This window comes from Podarcis cretensis (assembly GCF_951804945.1).
Source record: "Podarcis cretensis genome assembly, chromosome: 1".
In the NCBI taxonomy this organism is placed as follows: Eukaryota; Metazoa; Chordata; class Lepidosauria; order Squamata; family Lacertidae; genus Podarcis; species Podarcis cretensis.
In genome coordinates, this window is record NC_137170.1 from 66,546,432 (window position 1) to 66,561,506 (window position 15,075).

At 44.1% G+C, this 15,075-nt stretch overlaps 1 protein-coding gene across 13 annotated transcripts in view; it reads right to left on the reverse strand.

Annotated features, from left to right (window-relative positions):
- The window catches only part of PAX6 (paired box 6), a 42,685-nt gene that overhangs the window by 2,572 nt on the left and 25,038 nt on the right, over positions 1 to 15,075 (reverse strand). For 11 of the 13 annotated variants that reach the window (XM_079991642.1, XM_079991639.1, XM_079991645.1 and 8 more), the window contains 4 exons: positions 6,387 to 6,545; positions 5,460 to 5,542; positions 4,533 to 4,683; positions 4,276 to 4,391 (listed from right to left, as the gene is read on the reverse strand). In XM_079991642.1, the coding sequence (XP_079847768.1) occupies positions 4,276 to 4,391; positions 4,533 to 4,683; positions 5,460 to 5,542; positions 6,387 to 6,545 (509 nt within the window). The remainder of the gene's footprint in view (positions 1 to 4,275; positions 4,392 to 4,532; positions 4,684 to 5,459; positions 5,543 to 6,386; positions 6,546 to 15,075) is intronic. The other 2 variants (XM_079991638.1, XM_079991644.1) reach the window with 1 other exon arrangement.

The following is a 15,075-nucleotide window of genomic DNA, read 5'->3' on the forward strand; positions in this document are numbered from 1 at the left end:
AATCAGAGGATATGTTAGACTTCAAGGTGACAAACCAGTTTAAACCCATGAGGAATAGCAACTAAATATTTTATCTTAGTCGGGTTATGGATTGGCCTGGTTTTCTAGTTGTTTACCTATATTTATTCAGAACAGCATGGATATAGAAGCAGCAGATATAATACAACAGGCCCATGGGTAACCTTAATAATATACAATCCACTAATTTATACCTGTTTTTATCCCCAAACTGATTGTCATTTGGATTGAGTTATTTTTGTGGGGGGGGAGGGGCTGCTAAAAGTAATTAGGTTCCTAATTCCCATTACTATTCCCTGTGATTTGGATATTTTACTTTCTAATCTCTCTTAACTCTCTGTCTTTCCTTTGAAAGTACTGCTGTTACATTTTTGTGGATATTAGGTTACAGTTGCACCCTGGCTATCTGTGTAAAAGTGCTGCTGCTTCTTCAGCAATCCACATACAACAGAAATAACAATTGCCTTTATTTTAGGAATATTGTTTTGCTTGCACAACCGCTGTCAGGTTCTTAAAGGACAGTATTGTGAAACATTCTGTATTTATCTTTTATCCAGAATTTATCTTTCATATATTATCTTTGGATTACTTTAGAAATCTTATCAAGCATGCTCAGATTCCCACTCCCAATAATTCTAGGTTCAATTAACAAAGAGTTCCCAACCCAAAATGCAACTCTGGTCCAAAATACAATTCAGATGCACATGCCAATTAAATAACCAACATAAACCCCTTCCCAACATTTACTCATGACTATGTATTAATATACTAGCTTCAGTTCTAAATTCAAGAGGCATGCCATACATACATACTGTATTTACTGACAATGTATTTGTATTTGATTGATTGTGGGGGTGGGGGTCATAAAGATCATAGCATCCTATTCCATTATGGTCAATTCTACTATGATCTGATTTCTCCAAGCTCCAGCCTGAAATAGCTGTACCAGTCAATGCTTCATGAAAAGCCATGGAAAACCTATAGCTTCTGTATCTTCCTATGAGCTCCATCGCATGTGCACAATAATGATTGGGGACCCTAGCATTGTATCCCCCCCCCCACTCAGCCAGCTAGTTATCCACCTGCTTACAAGCATGAGGTTTGGCAGCTCTGTTCACTTTAACACAGCTATTTAGAACTGCAGGTGCTGTTCACATCCTCCTCTCCCCCTTGGGTATTTCTAGGGTGCCAATAGCCACAGTGTCTCATCAGCCAAGGTGTAATCCTGCTAGCATTTTAATAAGCCTTTTCTCCTCACCAATGCTATACTAATGAGTTTCTCTGGTTGGGTACATTTTTTTCCTTAAACAGATTCTGAAACTTTTGCTTTATGAATTCAAATCCATGAGTGCCAATTAACTCACTACACATATTTTTCACAATTTTATCAAGTCCTTTATTTCGCTTTTCCAGTCCAGATGATCACATTCCAGGTTTGGAAAGCTCTTCCCAGTTATTGTGTACCTAACTATCATGTTCCATTGCAACAGTCCTTTTATGTTGGCTCATTCTACAACTTTTAGATCAGTGGGTTGTATGCTGCCCTCCTATTCATGGAAGGCTCTTTCATCCAGTGGAGGTTTCCATGAATGGAAAGAAGGGGGAAGATGGTTTTTGCAAATTCCCCTTTTCTCCCGCAGTCCCCAGCACTATCTTCCATGAGGGTACTCAACCATTTTAGGGGAAATCAGAGAAAAGGGGGATATCACAACCCCCCCCCTTCCATTCACAAAAATATCTGCTGGATCAGAGTGCCTTTCTTGAACAAATCAGGCACTTTAGAAGCTCTGATTCAGTTTAAATCACATGTACCCTACTGGAAAAACTAGTCATAGACCCCAAGTCTAAACATATTAGCCTTCATTCAGAAAATGTTTGCTGTACTTTTGTTCTATGGAAATCAATCAAGCAATGTATAGCATTTTCTTACGATATAGCATGCATATTCAAAGAGATCCACAACATTTATACACAATGCATCAGCCGCATGTCAAGAACTCTCAAACAGTTTGAAATCAGTGAGACAATTAATCACAACTGACTGAAATGCCATGGGGCTTAAGCACAATCAACTCTAACTGGATCAGGACCAACCACCATGATTCAATATAGATTTAATGCATGTTTCATTCTGCACAAGACTGTATCCTTTAGGTGGCATTTAGGTCTATTGATTGCCTTGTAAAGTATACAAGGTCAGGGTGTCAGTTGTATACCCCAATGGGCAAACTCCCATTAATTACCTGGATGTTCCTAATACACCCTTTGGTGATAATTTTCCTATTGCTCTGGGAATTTTGCCTCTTTGAAATCAGAGTATTATGCAACTTGAATATTTACCAGGAGTGGAATACCCAAGAATATTGACAAATTTGCCTTTTAGTTGACTCATAACCTATTAAATTGAGTTCATAAGAGATCTTAGGTATGGTCCCATTCTTTTAATTAATGTTAATCAATTACAAATTAAATTATTCTGGATTAACCACTGTCACATTTTTCTACAGTAAAACGTAAGAAGAGTGTGCTGGATCAGACGAATGGCCCATCTGATTCAGTAACCTGTTATCTCAGTAGCCAATGTATATCAATGGTCATGGACACCATTTAGAATCATGCTGTAGTCAAAAGCAAGTCTTCTTTAAAAAATGTGGGGGACTCTAATAGTGAGTTAATAAACAAGGTTAGCGGCCATTAGAGGGTGTCTAAACTGTCCTTGAACACTACTATTGTGAATTAGAAGCAGGTTCCAGCCCTGCTTCCACACAGCAAAAAGTTAGCTGTGGATAGGGTTAATGCTAAGACTCCCAACTCTGGAGAAACTCAGAGCAGCGCCACTTAGCCAGCAACTTCCTGCCATCTTGCCCAATGTTCAATTCAGTTTAGATATTGTAAATTGGGTTTGAAAATCCCCATGTCACACTAATACAGGACTTTTTTTAAAAAAAAAATTGCATATGGCAGTACCAAAGGAACAGTGCTAAAAAATTATTAGTCATTCTTTTTATTTACTTATTCTGGCCTTCACTCCCAAGCATTACAGTTTTCCCTTGGTTTATTCTCACAAAGGTCCCTGGGATAGTGATTTGTCCAAGGCCACCCTATGAGCTTCATGCTGAATAGGATTTTGAACCATGTCTAAACACTATCCACCAGTGGTGCTGTCAAGGTATGGCTTTGGGGAGAAAGTGCAGGGCACCAGTCATCAAAATGACCAGGAGGACCCACCAAAAATGCCATAGGGCTGACTTACCACACGTTGAAATAATGCACATTACCATATGGAGGTGAGAGGTGGGGGAGGGAGAGAGAGAGAGAGCCACAATTTCTTCTAAAACTACCTATCTCACACAACTACTATCCACAACAACAATTCAGTGGCTTCTACAGGATAGTCTTGCCCATACAAAAGGAACAGAGTGGCAAACATAAGAAATCACTGAATTTAAGCATCCCTGTGAAATCTGAGAAGGACCAGATTAAACTATTGATGTTTTACTCAGGAGTGACCTGATTGAAATAAAAAGGAGAAAACTATGCAGCATAGAAGCAAACTCCTAGGGGCCGAGGCCCCTTCACCCTCGCCTCCAATAAAATATCTGAGGAGGTCGGCCTCCTGGAAGTTGATAGGCATTGCTATTCAAATGGTGTCTGTCCACCCAGTCTTGTGGTTGATTATGCAGGGCAGGGCTTACTTGTCTGTCCCCCCCCCCCATATTTTATTCAAGTTGGTACCCCTGCTTTAGAGTAGCCAGTTTGGAGGCTGCTGCCTTGCTCCTTCCAGGTTTTCATACCCAAGAGCACTTTACTCTGATTAATTGTTCTCAAAATACCCTTTAGCTCTCTGTCAGAATCAAGGTGGTTAAACCTTGGCAAAAATGATGTCCCAGGGCCTGTTTGTGGATCAAGTGGAACTTCTGGCCGGCATTGTAGACTGCTAGCATAGAGCCATGCCCTGAGAGCTACTCCACGTTAATTAGCCCAAGGAGGAAATCTTGATGAGTGGCTCAAGCACCTGCATTAGGCTAATCAGTCTCAAGGAGGTTCCATGTTGACTTCACAGATTTGAAGACTTCATAATGGTGTGAAAACAGAAATCCCCTTGACCTTTGACAACCTCCTCTTTTGGCCTGGAATTGGCATTCTCCACCCCAGCCATTGAATGGGCAAGACTCTGCCCAGCTCAGAGAGAGAACGAGAAAGTGGGGGAGAAAGAAAGAAAGAAAGAAAGAGAGCATATTAGTGGATTATACTTACTTGCATAGGCAGGTTGTTAGCCATTGTGAAGCTAGGCATGGGTGGCAAAGCACTGTATGTGTTTGTTAGCGCGGTGTCTGTTCTGCCCAGCATTGAACCTGATGTGAAAGAGGAAACTATAATAGAATAGATAGATAGACAGGATGGACGTATTAGTTTACGCTTCAATCAGATGACTGTATTACTGTACAGAGCGTTCTGTTCTATTGCCCCAAATGGGTGACTGACTGATCAATACATTTCTGAAAGCACATTACCAGGTGTTGTGGGTTGCGGGATTGGTTGGTAGACACTTGTGCTAAAACTACTGCTGATGGGAATGTGGCTGGGGGTGTTGCTGGCTTGTCTTCTCTGATTCCTTAGCTTCTCTTCCCGTCTCCATTTTGCCCTCCTGTTGGAAAACCACACCTGCAAAACGCAAGAGCCTTTCTGTTAGCACTGTGAAAAAGTACCTTGTCCTATCACGCATCATTCAGAGCAGAAGACCCAGCTACTTCTCTAGAGCTACTCATGGGAAGCCTCTATAAAGACAGAGCCTCACTGCAACCTTTTTTCATATCTATCTATTATCTACTTAACAAAATGACTGGGGAATAAACATGGAACCACTGATCTACAAAGTCATCTGCATGCATGACTGGCTTCCCACAGGGCAGATTGGATGCACATCTACTACATACCTACACACCTGGGTTTTTGTTAGGGGGGCAGGCCTTTTGTTGGGGGGCAGAACCTCAGTTTGCTATGTATTTTTATTGTTTTTTATTGATTGGGGGCAGCTGCCCCTCCCTTGTGCCCATGCTGGCACATATATAGCTATCTAGGCAAGATCCAGATGGAACAACAAGCACTGCTTGGGACTTTCCTGTCCTCATGCATGGGAAGGGCTGCAGCCCAATAGGAGAGCATCTAGCTTGGAATGCAGAAGGTCCTAGGTTCAATCTCTGGCATTGGAGGGATTGGAGAGGCCCCTGCCTGATAGAGGGCTGCAATGCACACAACACTGAGCCAGATGGACCAGTGGGCTGACTCAGGATAAGACAGGTTCATATGTTCCTATCAGGCTGCAGATGGACAGCTTTGTTGGAGACTACATATTTCCCCCTGAAAACATCAGTGTCCCCCTTTACAGGGTGATAGGAGGGGAGGGGAGGAAAGAAAACATTACATAGTCACTTGAGTACCTGTATTCTTGCTTCAGGCAAGTCTATTTTGGCAGCTAGTCTCTCTCTGGCAAACACATCAGGATAGTGAGTTCTCTCGAATTCTGGTAGAAAGGAAACGTGGCGGAGTTAGTTTTAAAAACAGGTCTCAGAAAGGACGGCCGCTTCCTGCTTTCAGCTGTCTATGTTTGAGTGCACTTTATGCTTTCAATCTTTTATGAGGAATACTTCCACCAAAGTGCTCCTATGATTTTTATTCCTTTCCTTTAAGAAGAGGGAGATGTCATTGTTCAATGTTCACACACACATATACATTCTCTCACCCTGCTAGATAAATATGTGATTAATACCAGACTATGCAATTATAGGAGTATATTGTTAAGAAGGAATTGACCAGCGTTCCTCTGTGTTTGGATGTATTTAGAGCAGCCAATGCATAAAAAATGAGGGCCTCCTTTTCCTGTGCTAACATTTGAACATGAGTAAGTTAATACGTGATCATCTAATCGGATTTCAAGCAAAGCGTTTGAAATCTGGGACCGGAATCGGAGGTGCATCAAAAGAAGCAGAAGGACAACTGTCCTCTGGGGCAACTGGTGATGCCAGGACAGGAACTTCAGTCTCAGTATCCTGAAAGCTGCCCTTCAAGCATATAATGTAACCTGAGAGAAGGGTGAGGTTGGCTGCAGTTGGAAGTCTTATCACCATGACTCAGCCAATATGCGCTGCCCAAACTGCAGCACTGTGGAGCAGGTGGATTGTCAGTTTTGAATGCTGTCCTTATCATGTCACCTCCAAGCATTTAAAAGATGCCTTTGGTAGGAAAACCATGTGAGATCCTCGTCAATGTCCATCAAAGAATTTCTTTGGAACTTGTTAGGATGGCCCAGAAGAGAACAGAGGATGTGAAGCCCTTCCGTAGTTTTGACTCGGGCACACGCAACATACCTTTCTCAAGCGCTTCGATTTGTTCTTGGGTAAAGGAGGTCCGATTTCTTTGCAGCTTCCTTTTCAGCTGAAGCCTCATCTGGGCCTCGTCTGAATCTTCTCCATTGGAACTGATGGAGTTGGTGTTTTCTCCCCCTCCTTCTTGTTGCGGACAACCATCTGCAACAGAATGAGGAGGCCATCCTGAGAAAGACCAAGCTGGACCGCTATGTTCTAGCACAAAAAGTCAGCCGTGACCAAGGACATATCTTCTTAACCTTGCCCAAGTTACAACCACCCATCAGCTTACTTGAGGGTGAGATGAGGTCTCGTGATAAAAGCCTCTTATTGGTCAAGTTGTTTCTCAGTTAAACCAAACATATTTGAGGTCAACGTATGCCCAGACCCAAAACATGCTGCCACCTGATAGTTCTGCAGTACATGTATCTCATTGAAGTTACATGAAACTTCCTTGCATATAATCAGCTTGATCCAACTTCTGCTGTGGGACATGGAGCTGTTCTACCCAAAGGAGGTGCACAAAGTGGGCATCTAAACAAAAGGCAGAGGGGAATCTGCACTTCCAGGCTTTGAGTGTGCATGGCAACATTTGTGGAGTTTCAGACTGAGATTGGTGTAATAGGAATTGGGGATCAGAAGCCCCGGTACTCTATTCTAAATGGTTTGTGGACTAGAGTCTGAGGCTTAAGCCTTTGGTCCATACTGAAATAGATGGACTACTGTGGGACTGGTGATATAAGGACAAACAATGCCTTATTTAAAAGGTTTATCAGTCTTGAAATCTTGGGTGGGATAGTGACTGAAGAAAAAGGTCACCTCCCTCCCACTTGCAATACAGAGGAGTTCAAAGGAATATGGAACAAAACACAAATTAGTATGTAACAATGGGGGACATATATCATGTTCAAATAAAGAATATTCAGTTTATATAAATAACAACATATTCCCACTGTATGAACTAAAGATTAATAATACATTTTATTTCTATTAATAAAAGACATCACTTCTCCCTCCCATACAAATACAACAATCCAATAAATTATTTCAAGTGGAGATGGCTGTAACTTTTTGAAAATGCCCTGCAAAAGATCCCCTCTGTATGGAATTTATTTACCTATTGCTGCACTTAAAATAGTGATGTTCAGTATTTCAGATTATCTATAATCAGTAATTCCTATCTAATCAATTAGATGTTGATAGGTTTGCAGAAAATGCTATTAAGAAACCAAACCAAGCTTGTAATCTTTTTTAAAAAATATTTATCTAGTTTTGATTTGAATTCTGCACAGTCAATTTCATTTTAAAGGTTGTGAATTTAGAAGTGCCTGCATTGTTCTGCAGTTTTATTCAACTATTGTATGAGTGTGCATTGCCTTGACACCTATTACAGAGCACAGCTGTAATTATATCATCACCAAGAACAGGCTATAATTGCTGAAAATGGAATTTTATATTTAGATAAAAGGACTGTCCATTCTTTGTAATGTGTTGCACCAGAGAAAAGTAAGATTTCTTTAAAAATTTTAACATGTAATTTTAAAAAGAAATAGTAGCGAGTTCACTAAGTAGCTAAATATGCTATTCTGCAGCTGAGCGCCTGGCATATCATTTAAGTGGTACATTTTTAATTAGGGCATTTCCAACACTTTTAATGTAATTTCTATCATTAAACAAGAGAAAGTTTTATTGTTTTCACATTGCTGCTGGAGGTAAAGATATGCTCGTGGTCTAGCTGTCTTTCAAAGTGTCTGCAGACACTGAGGGAAAAGGGAAAGGGGGGGGGGAGAAGGGTGTTTTACAAAAGGAATGGACATTTCTGTAGAGGCAAAGGAGAAGTTGTCAGTAAATTAACTCTCCCTTTCCTTTCAGAGAATAATTTGAAGCGTTTTGATGTTGCTAAATGAAAAATAGAAGAAGGGATTCTTTTGATTCTAACACTCTGGGCTAGGAAGGAAGAGAGGGAGAAAAGTTATGCTACCAAAAAAAGTCAGCCAGCAGTTTTCTCTCTCTCCTAAGCCTGGAAAATATATATATATTTGTGGGAAATCAACTTTAAAGTAATATCGTTTATAATCGGCTCACAATGGGGCCCAGCCTTCAAAGCCTCAAGAGAATTGTGACAGGATCTGGTAGGGATCTTTTCAAACACTTTGAAATGTTTTAAAACCCCAACTTTCTCCCCCATTTAAACAGTTGGATTCATCTCCAGTGGTCACCATATGGGCGTTTGGAGATCTATTGAGATGACCACCAACACTTGAATAGCGAGGGGGCTGCTTTTCACCAGGACACAATGCCCGCAGAGTAAGGGAAACTATTAAACTCTTGGGGCAAGGAGGAGGGTTGGCAAACTTTCGTGGGCAGAATTTTGAGGACACAATCAGGCAGGCCCAACAAAAGGATTCTCTTGAGGCGTGCAACGGCCCACATTGTATCACAAGGATCCCAGTCAACAGACTTTTCAGTGAAGTATGTTAACCTTTAGGCACTACTATCATTAATCACTGTCCCCTGGGCTGGGCTACTCAATGCTATTTAGGATTTTTAAAAAACTTTCTATAGGAGCTGAGGAAGAAAGAAAGAACACCCCTAAACTGGTGAATAGGCCAGTTCCATACACTGAGCCTGTTTACTCAACACCAGGAAGGGGGAAAAGAGGTGGGGGTTAGAGGAGAGAACTACTTAGCTAAGATTAGAGAAGCTTCAACTAGCAGAGGAGGGTCCAGGACAAGGGCCCTGTTTTTATTTACTAGCTAGAGTTGGTGGCTGGCTTTTTAAGTTAAGGGCACTGCTAGGAGCCTCTTCCAAGAGTCCTCCGTGTTGGAGAAAGGCAGCCCACTCAGATCTTCAGCCCTAATTACTTCTGCCTTTCCTCAGCAAGGCTGATGGTCTCTGAGCCCTACATTACACCTTGCACGCAGGTTGAGGAGATATTTGAGCGCAACCCAGGCAAACTCTGGTCGCCTTAGTCAATGATGCACGTGTGAAATTGACTGGGGCCCCAATCCTTTCCTGGATTTAAAGGAAGGGGCAGTGTGGACCGTTCAAAACTGAAGCCAATGTGCTTATTTGTAATTAAAAGCACTTCGGAGGAGAGTGCTTGGGTTCACCGGGATGTGCATCGGGTACTTCAGCCCAAGATGAATTCCCTGCTCTGAAACTGCGCGTTACGCGGGCGAGATCCAATCAGGAGGCGCAGTTGCTGCGCGGACTTTAGCCGAGGGTCAAAAATGCCTACGTGGTCGGGAATAATTCCTTCCGTGAGATTCAACCTGAACTCATGGGATAAAATGGCCTGACATCCAAACGCTGCAGCTTATAACCCGTTTTGGAATCAGGCTATCCAATGCAAGAGAAGCGCTGAGCTCATTTTAACAGACAGCTCAGCGGCACTTAATTCGGAGCAGCCGTTCGCAGGATCGCGGTGCACCAGTTCCCCGGTCAAATCGCATTTCTGGCCACCTGGCTGAAAAGATGGTTGAGTTTCAACCGTTTTGTCCCATTTATATCTTATATAAACGAAAGTTAAAATGAAATAAAGGAACTCCAACGGTTTGTGCGTAGCACGTATATAACCAAACCAAACCTGCAAGCGGCAACAAAGTCCCTGTGACCCAGAAGGAACAACCTTCGGTATAATAGGGACATTTTACGTGGGTGGGAATTGGCTACTTTGTAGTTGTGGTCGAAGAGAGTGCTCCAAAAACACGTAACACTTTCGGATCTTTCCAACTCCATTCCTTACTGCTGCGCCCTCCCTCAAAGGTGGTGCCAGCGCTGGGCAAAAGCCCAAACCTGTCCTGTTTTCGGCGCGCGCCTTTGGAGGCTGCGTGCGGATGGGTCTGTGCGGGTGCGCAAGAAGTTTTCGTGTGCTGCGACTTGCGGCTTGATTCCCCCAGCCCAGCTGCTCTCCGGGGAGGCGGTTTGGGATCCTAAGGGCCTGCGTGGAGTCATTTTTCAGCTCCTTTTTCACCGCTTAGCCAAGGCAGTTTTGGAGAAATGGCAGGAGCCGTTAAAACTAAAGGAACCAGATTCAATCCACGAAAAGCAGGGATAATTCTCTCCTCCTGCAAGGCGAAAATGGCCCCAAAGCAGGATTTGTTTTCTTTTTCCAGGTTAAGGGGGATTTAAAAGCAAAAAAAAGGAAGCAACCTCAACCCGCTCCTCATCCATTCTCCAGTCAGCCTCCGCTTCTAATGACCCGCAAAGCCCCATGGATATCAATGGGAGGGTCCCCATTAACTTCAACAGAATGACGGTTGCACCCGAAATCAAGAGCTCTTCGTTTTCTTTAAGGAGCACTTATGGCAACTTTTTCGCTTGTCTTCATTCTGCTGTTTTAAGGCCCTTTTCTCTCCCCGCCCCCCCCCGCCCCTCAAAACGGTGTCTGTTTAAACTATTTTAAGTTTTACTTTGGAAAGACAGATATATGTGTGCGTGCGTGTTTGTTTTTAAGGAAAAAGAAATGCCAGACAATTAAGATATCTTTCTTTCTTTTAAAATGAGACTTGAAAAAAAGAAGAAGCCTATAAAGGAATGAACTCAATAGCCCGTTCCACCTTCTAGACCTAATCCGTAAGAAAAAGCGAGTGAATATGCTGTCGCTATTATCCTATAGCTAGACCATCTGACGCTGGGTATAGGATTTGTTTTCCAGGAAAGGGGGAAAAACGGGGGGGGGGATAAAAGACGCTGGGAAATAAAATCATTCCTTAGTTTCTTAGTGTCTTAATCAGTGAGGCGGAAAACTAGCAGAGAGGGGGAAAAGAAAGAAAGATAGCAAACCGATTGCGGCACCTTTCAGCTGTGGAGCTGGGATCAAAACATTGTAGCATCTGTTGAAAGAGAAAGTGTCTAAATCCTATAGAAGGCTTTAGTCTTATAAGGAGGGGCGAGAGGAGGCGGGGGGGGGAGATAAGAAACAGTGTCTCAGTGATCCCTAAAACCGCTAAATCACTGGAGAATTTCTCCCGGATAGAGATGTCTCTTTTTGTTCTGTCAGCCCTCATGTATCCATTATTTTATTCACTGCTGCATGGCGTTTATCAGATTGAGACCATATTTGTCCCCCTCTGAGACCTAACCTTGCCTTATGCTTTTGGAGTAATGGACTCTTAAAATCCAGGAACACAGAGGCAGCCCGGCGAGGGGGGGCACCCGAGTCCCCCGCATGAATATTCCAGGGCAGAGGCATTTTATTAATTTTAATTTAGTGGTGCAAAGGCTTTAAGTGCGCGTCTCTCTCTCCTCTTCTCTCCCCCCCCCCCCAGCGCCTCAGCCAAGGCCTCTATGCCCCCTCCCCCGCTTTCCTCGTCCACATTTTTCTGAGGTTGACTCAGGGCCAAGAATATAGTAGCAGGCCCCCATCCGCAAGCTTTATTCCCATTCATTTGTTTTAACTATATGGCAACTGGTGATTAATGGGGGTCTTTGAAACCCTGGCACCCAGATCCTATACACGTTGGCTGGAAGAAGAAGAAGAAGAAGAAGAAGAAGAAGAAGAAGAAGAAGAAGAAGAAGAAGAAGAAGAAGAAGATTATAATCAGTGGGCCTTACTTCCATGTAAATGTGCTTTAGGCAGTTGAATACGCTCTGGGGGAAACGATCCAGCCACAGTTAAGCACTTTTAAGATTGTAGTCCCATGGGCGTTTAATGGGAAGCTGGACTCATTGTCTAAAACGGGGCTTTTCTTCTGAGTAAACCTCTTACCAGCAGATCTCACTGGTGTAAATGGGATGGATTGATCCGCGCGCTCCCATTAAAACCGGTGGGATTTACAAGGGCTTAACTACAGTGGCTGAATCCTGCCCTCGTCTCCCTCCACGGGCCCTAGCCAAATACTGCCTGAAATCCAGCACAAAAACCGAAAACAAAATTCTGTGGATCCAGCGCTCCTGTCTGGAGAATTTAGAGAGCAAACCCACGCCCTGTCCCGCACCGGTTAATCTTTAACCCCAAGGATCTCCTCAGTTTTTCTGCGGGGGAAGGTGTGTGCTTCGGTTTAAAATTTAAATTTTAAAGGATGAGGGTGGGGGCTGCTGTTTCAGGAAACTTTAGAGGAATAAGACAACGCGTCTTTTCCGAAAGGGCTTCACGCCCAATTCCCAAAGATTCTGCGACAGATCTTACTTCCTTTCAAAACAACAACAACAACAGTATATGGTAAGGGAGAGAATCCCGATTTTAAAATAACTAAATACGCGCCTGGCGATGAAATCTACCCTCGGTTCAGATATTACAGCAACGGACTTCAAGCAACCTGGTATCTCACTGCAAACACGCACGCACCAACCCGGGTGGGTGGGTGTGGAGGAAGAAATATTGAGCCCAACAAACTGAGGGTGAGATATCAAAATTGGACCTTTTGACACCCAGAGAGAGAGTTTCTTGACTCCCGCCCGCCCCCGCCCCCGTTTACCATTGGTGGGGCTGCATATGTTCCTACACTCTGGTTTATGACAATGATCCGCTTTGGTATAATATCCGATATAACATTCAAATAATTTCCCAGCTTCTTGGCGCTCTTCCTCCCTCTCTGATGAGATCTGAAGTATCTGGAACCCTATTAATTGCCAACGATCTCTCTCACTGACTCTCACACACTTCGACGATCTGTAGGCTATACATATGATCTATTTAAATAATCCTCTTATTTGGGGTTGTGACTTGTAGGTTGCGAGTCAGGGCGAGCTAATCTGCGCCAATGTGCTCACCCTGATCCTGACAGCAAGTCCCATCCACCTTAGAATGGCTAAGCTTGCTATTCTAGAACATAGGAAGTCAGAGAAGCCAGTGTTAGGTGGCTTTAAGCGGGGTTGCCTAAAGGTTGGGATGCAAGTTCCATTGGAGCCATTCTTAGCATCGGGCTGTTTAGGGCCCTAGCCTGAGGGCCGGATCCTTACATCAGCAATCTTAAAACCGAATCCGCAGAAATCCTGTGGATTGCAGTTAACGTGTTTCCCAGCAAGGGTGCTGAGTTTTGCAGCTAGCTAGACCCTGACTTGGGACTTTGTAAATCATTTTGATCTTCTTCCGGGCAAATGCGCTCAGGATCGTGGCACTGTCAGCCTGAGATTAGACGTCGTGGGGTTTAACTGCAGAGTTAACATACAACCAGGAAAATTCCCCCTGAAGACCCTCGACGAGCCTGGGGCTGCCCTGCCTCTCTTCCTTATTAATTTCAATCCAGGGTGGATCGTGCCCGAGGCCGTGGACCGCCATAGCAAAAAAAACGAGCCGGGATGCCAGTGTTGAGAACCTCCTAGCTTTAAGAGTCCGAGTTATACACACAAAGAAAAAAGAAAGGCGGATTTAGCCTTTCTGATATTCAGGACTGATTTGAATCGGTTGGAATCCGAATTCTTCCATTGCCCGGCAGGAACTGTGAGTGAATCTTTGCGCCTGGGACCATCTAAGTTATATATAACGCGGCCTATAGAGGCATGCAGCTTACAGTTCAGGTAAGGGGAAGGCGATTCCTTCATATCGCTGTTACTCAGATCAGCTGAACAGCTGGCTTTAGGCGCCGTTCAACAACCACCCCCTGCCTACCCTCTGTCCGCATTTCGAAGCGAAGCTCAGGCGCAGCTTCCTCACGCCGCCATCCTCAACGGAAGGGCCCTTCCTCGCTTTGCTTCGCGTGCCCCTCTCCTTACTCCAGAACTTGGCAGCTCTAAGGAATTGGAAAGACCTGGGTGCTGCTTTAGAGTCCCAGAGGCCGATGTCCAGTTCTGGAATAAGCCACTAAAAGTCCGGTGGCACTTTGAAAGACTAATAGGTTTCATGGCCTCCGTGACTCAGAACAAGCCCCAGGGCAACTGATGCCACCACAAACAGCCTTGAAGGTACCACAAGGCTCTTCTTGACTGTGGGCTTGTTTTTCGCTCCTTACACCACATGGACGCCACTCTCCCTTTGGAAGAGGTCGGCAATATGTGGTCTTAAAGACCTGGGTGCCGGATCAGGTCTCCCTAACCCTTCCATCCCTCCCAGGGGAGCACCTACCCAGCCACTCAGAGCACCAGTCTGAAAAAAGGATGGTTCATTGAAATTAGTGGAACTCAATTCCAACTAAGTGTAGTTAGCTGGGACTGAAGTGTCAAAGGTGCTAACCGGCGGGTGGGGGTGGGGTGGGGGTCTCAGTGAGCAGGCTGGCTCCCCATCATCCTCCAGCCCCACGGCATTCTTCCTCTCCAATGGGAGATCTGAGAGTTGGGACGGTAATAGGATGCCCCGAAGCTCTTGTCTTTCCAAGGTCCCTCCTAGACTGCTCCCTTCTCTTAAAACTGACATGTCTAATTGGCAAGCGGAGCCATATCGTGTCCAGAGGTCTCCTGTGGAACATTTCTACAGCTGTCTCCTTCAACTAGACGCTTATTCATGTCGCCTTAATGAGAAACAAAACGATCTCTAATGAGCAATTACATAGCGACAGAATTGTTCCCATAACAAATTCTTGCGTGTGACAGAAACATCCTTTGTACCAGATATTCCGCATATTGTTACTGATTTCTTTCTTTTTTTTCTCTCTCTCTCTTTCTCTCGTATCTTAACCTCCTTTTCGGGATGGAAAGAAAAAATCAGGTTGTTGGGGAGACACCTCTCCCGAGAGACTGACCAGAGAAAGGTCTCGTGGCCCACCGAGAGGCCGCCTTGGCAAACAAAAACAAACCCGTCGCGATTATTACA